A 2212-nucleotide genomic window follows, 5' to 3' on the forward strand; every position below is an offset into this window, starting at 1 on the left:
GTGTGTGCGCGCGCCTGTGACGCTGTATGAAGGATCAGCCACAGCTGATGCAGTGTGTTCATTAGACCCACAGTCTGAATGCAGTTCATAAAGCCTCAGCAGAGTGGCTGTGTGTGTTTCCTCACGTCAAAACAGGCCTCGTGCCGCAGACGCGGCTCGGTTTCCCGGGTTTTCACGCGCGGCTCGCACAGCCTGCCGCTGCCGCGGCCGATGCCGCGGCAGCGGCAGGCTGTGCGCGCCGCGCTCCGAGCAGCTGTCAGTGAATCTAATTGAAAGTTATGAGCGCGCGGTGAGGAGCAGGCACTAATTCACTTACGACTAATATCTCTGGCTTGCCGGCGCGCCGCTAAATTAAATGTCATTATTCACTGTCTCTAATAAAAAATCAAAACGGAAACGAGATTAGGGGATTTGTGAAGCGCATCATTGAGTGCTCCTTAATGAAGAAATAACTGTCCGAACCGGTGTAGTTCACTTTGCTTAACATACTGGCGAGTAATTGGAATTGATCCCGCGCGCCCGCCTAATATTAGCCCCCCCCACGACATATCTGAGGGGCTCGCTGCTCTGCAAAACAAACAAATTTGTTATTTTTTTGGATTTGAAGGTAGTGTGTTTGTGTGTGTGTGACAGTGAAAGAGAGAGAGATGTTATTTAACGAAACAAATGAAGTTGATGATGATTACCAGCAGGGCCACGACCCACAGCTTCAAACACGCAGCGCATTAAAAGNGCACAGATGTATCCAAAGTGGCTCAGCCTTTTTTAAATCAGTTTTTTGTCTATTATTTTTTTACACAAACAACACTTCAGCTCAGAAATCATTTATTTAATGTAGATATTTCTAAAATCAATCAAAAAATTAGAAGCATGAATTAAATCAAAACACAATAATAAAACGTCACAAACATCTGTTTCCAGATGTGTAATCAGAGCCTTGCAGGCGCCACAGCGACTCTGATTAAAGATGCTGCATTAGAATCTAAAACCGGCTTCACCAAGTGGAAGAATTGTTTCTTTTTATGCTTTATCCTAAATAATTCAGGGGCCTTGTTGAACACCACAAACCAAAACAAAATCAAAAAACAAAAAAAAAAGGCCCTAAAATGAAGGGAGGAAAATAAAGAGGGGAAAGGAAAAATTGCAACGATTTGTTAGACATTTTAAGGCATTTTTTCGTTTCTTTTCTGTCCATGTGCATGATTAGAATGTGACAACTGGCATGGGCAAGATATCTCAGAGTTGGGTGGCTTCTCGAAAAGTAAATAAATAAATAAAAAGTGACATCTGCTCGTCATGGGCAGCGAGCTTTAAAAGCGGAACAGCGACAAGCATGTATCAGACATCCAGCAGTAGGCATGCAGCCTTGCATATTTATAAGCGGTTAATAATTAAAGAGCTTTATGTAGCTCGACAAAACATCCGAGCTCTGATATCAGAGGGCATCCTTTCTCTCTCCCTCTTTAACACCTACCGCTGGAAACATCTGCGCCACGGATGCTGCACCTGAAAGGACAGCATTTTCATTTCAGCCGAAATTCACAACAATGCTCTCTATAGAGGCGAGCCCCATTAAAACAATAAAATAAACGTGAAAACGTCATTTAGAGGTCCCCGACCATGATGCTGACTCCCTCCCTCCTTTCTTCTTCGTGTCTGTAAATAAAACCATCATCATCATCAACAACAACAACAACAGGCACCACGGATGTGAAAGACAGGAAAGAGGACTCAAAGCCCATCGAGGACGAGACGCAAACGAAGATCAAGCAGAGGAGGAGTCGGACGAACTTCACGTTAGAGCAGCTGAACGAGCTGGAGCGGCTGTTCGACGAGACCCACTACCCGGACGCCTTCATGCGCGAGGAGCTGAGCCAGAGGCTGGGACTGTCCGAGGCCCGAGTTCAGGTAGGACTCAGGTCACCCATGTCTTTTTCAACTACTACTACCATCACTACCAATAATAATAGTACAAGCTCTTATATATAAATACTTACAATCAGGGAAAAACTACAGTAATTATACCACATTTACACACATTATCACTATTGTAAAATTGTTTTACCCCCTAATGATTGTGATTATTAATAGATTAAAAAATAAGAACAAAAGGACAATAAAAAGAAGAAACTTCTGCATCTTTCTCATATTTTTTTCTTCTTTCCTGCTTGGAATTTTGCATAAAATCATTTTCTTTTACAAAGTTTATTTA

General features: G+C 42.9%; 1 protein-coding gene across 1 annotated transcript in view; it reads left to right on the forward strand.

The window, feature by feature from the left end:
- Window positions 1-1809: 1809 nt before the first annotated feature.
- shox (shox homeobox) overlaps window positions 1810-2212 on the forward strand; it is a gene marked incomplete at its 5' end in the record, with an annotated part of 6194 nt that continues 5791 nt past the window's right edge. The window contains 1 exon segment of the mRNA XM_014000017.1: window positions 1810-1899. Coding sequence (XP_013855471.1) covers window positions 1810-1899 — 90 coding nt within the window.

Source organism: Austrofundulus limnaeus, unplaced genomic scaffold, assembly GCF_001266775.1.
Source record: "Austrofundulus limnaeus strain Quisiro unplaced genomic scaffold, Austrofundulus_limnaeus-1.0 Scaffold2639, whole genome shotgun sequence".
NCBI classification, from domain to species: domain Eukaryota; kingdom Metazoa; phylum Chordata; class Actinopteri; order Cyprinodontiformes; family Rivulidae; genus Austrofundulus; species Austrofundulus limnaeus.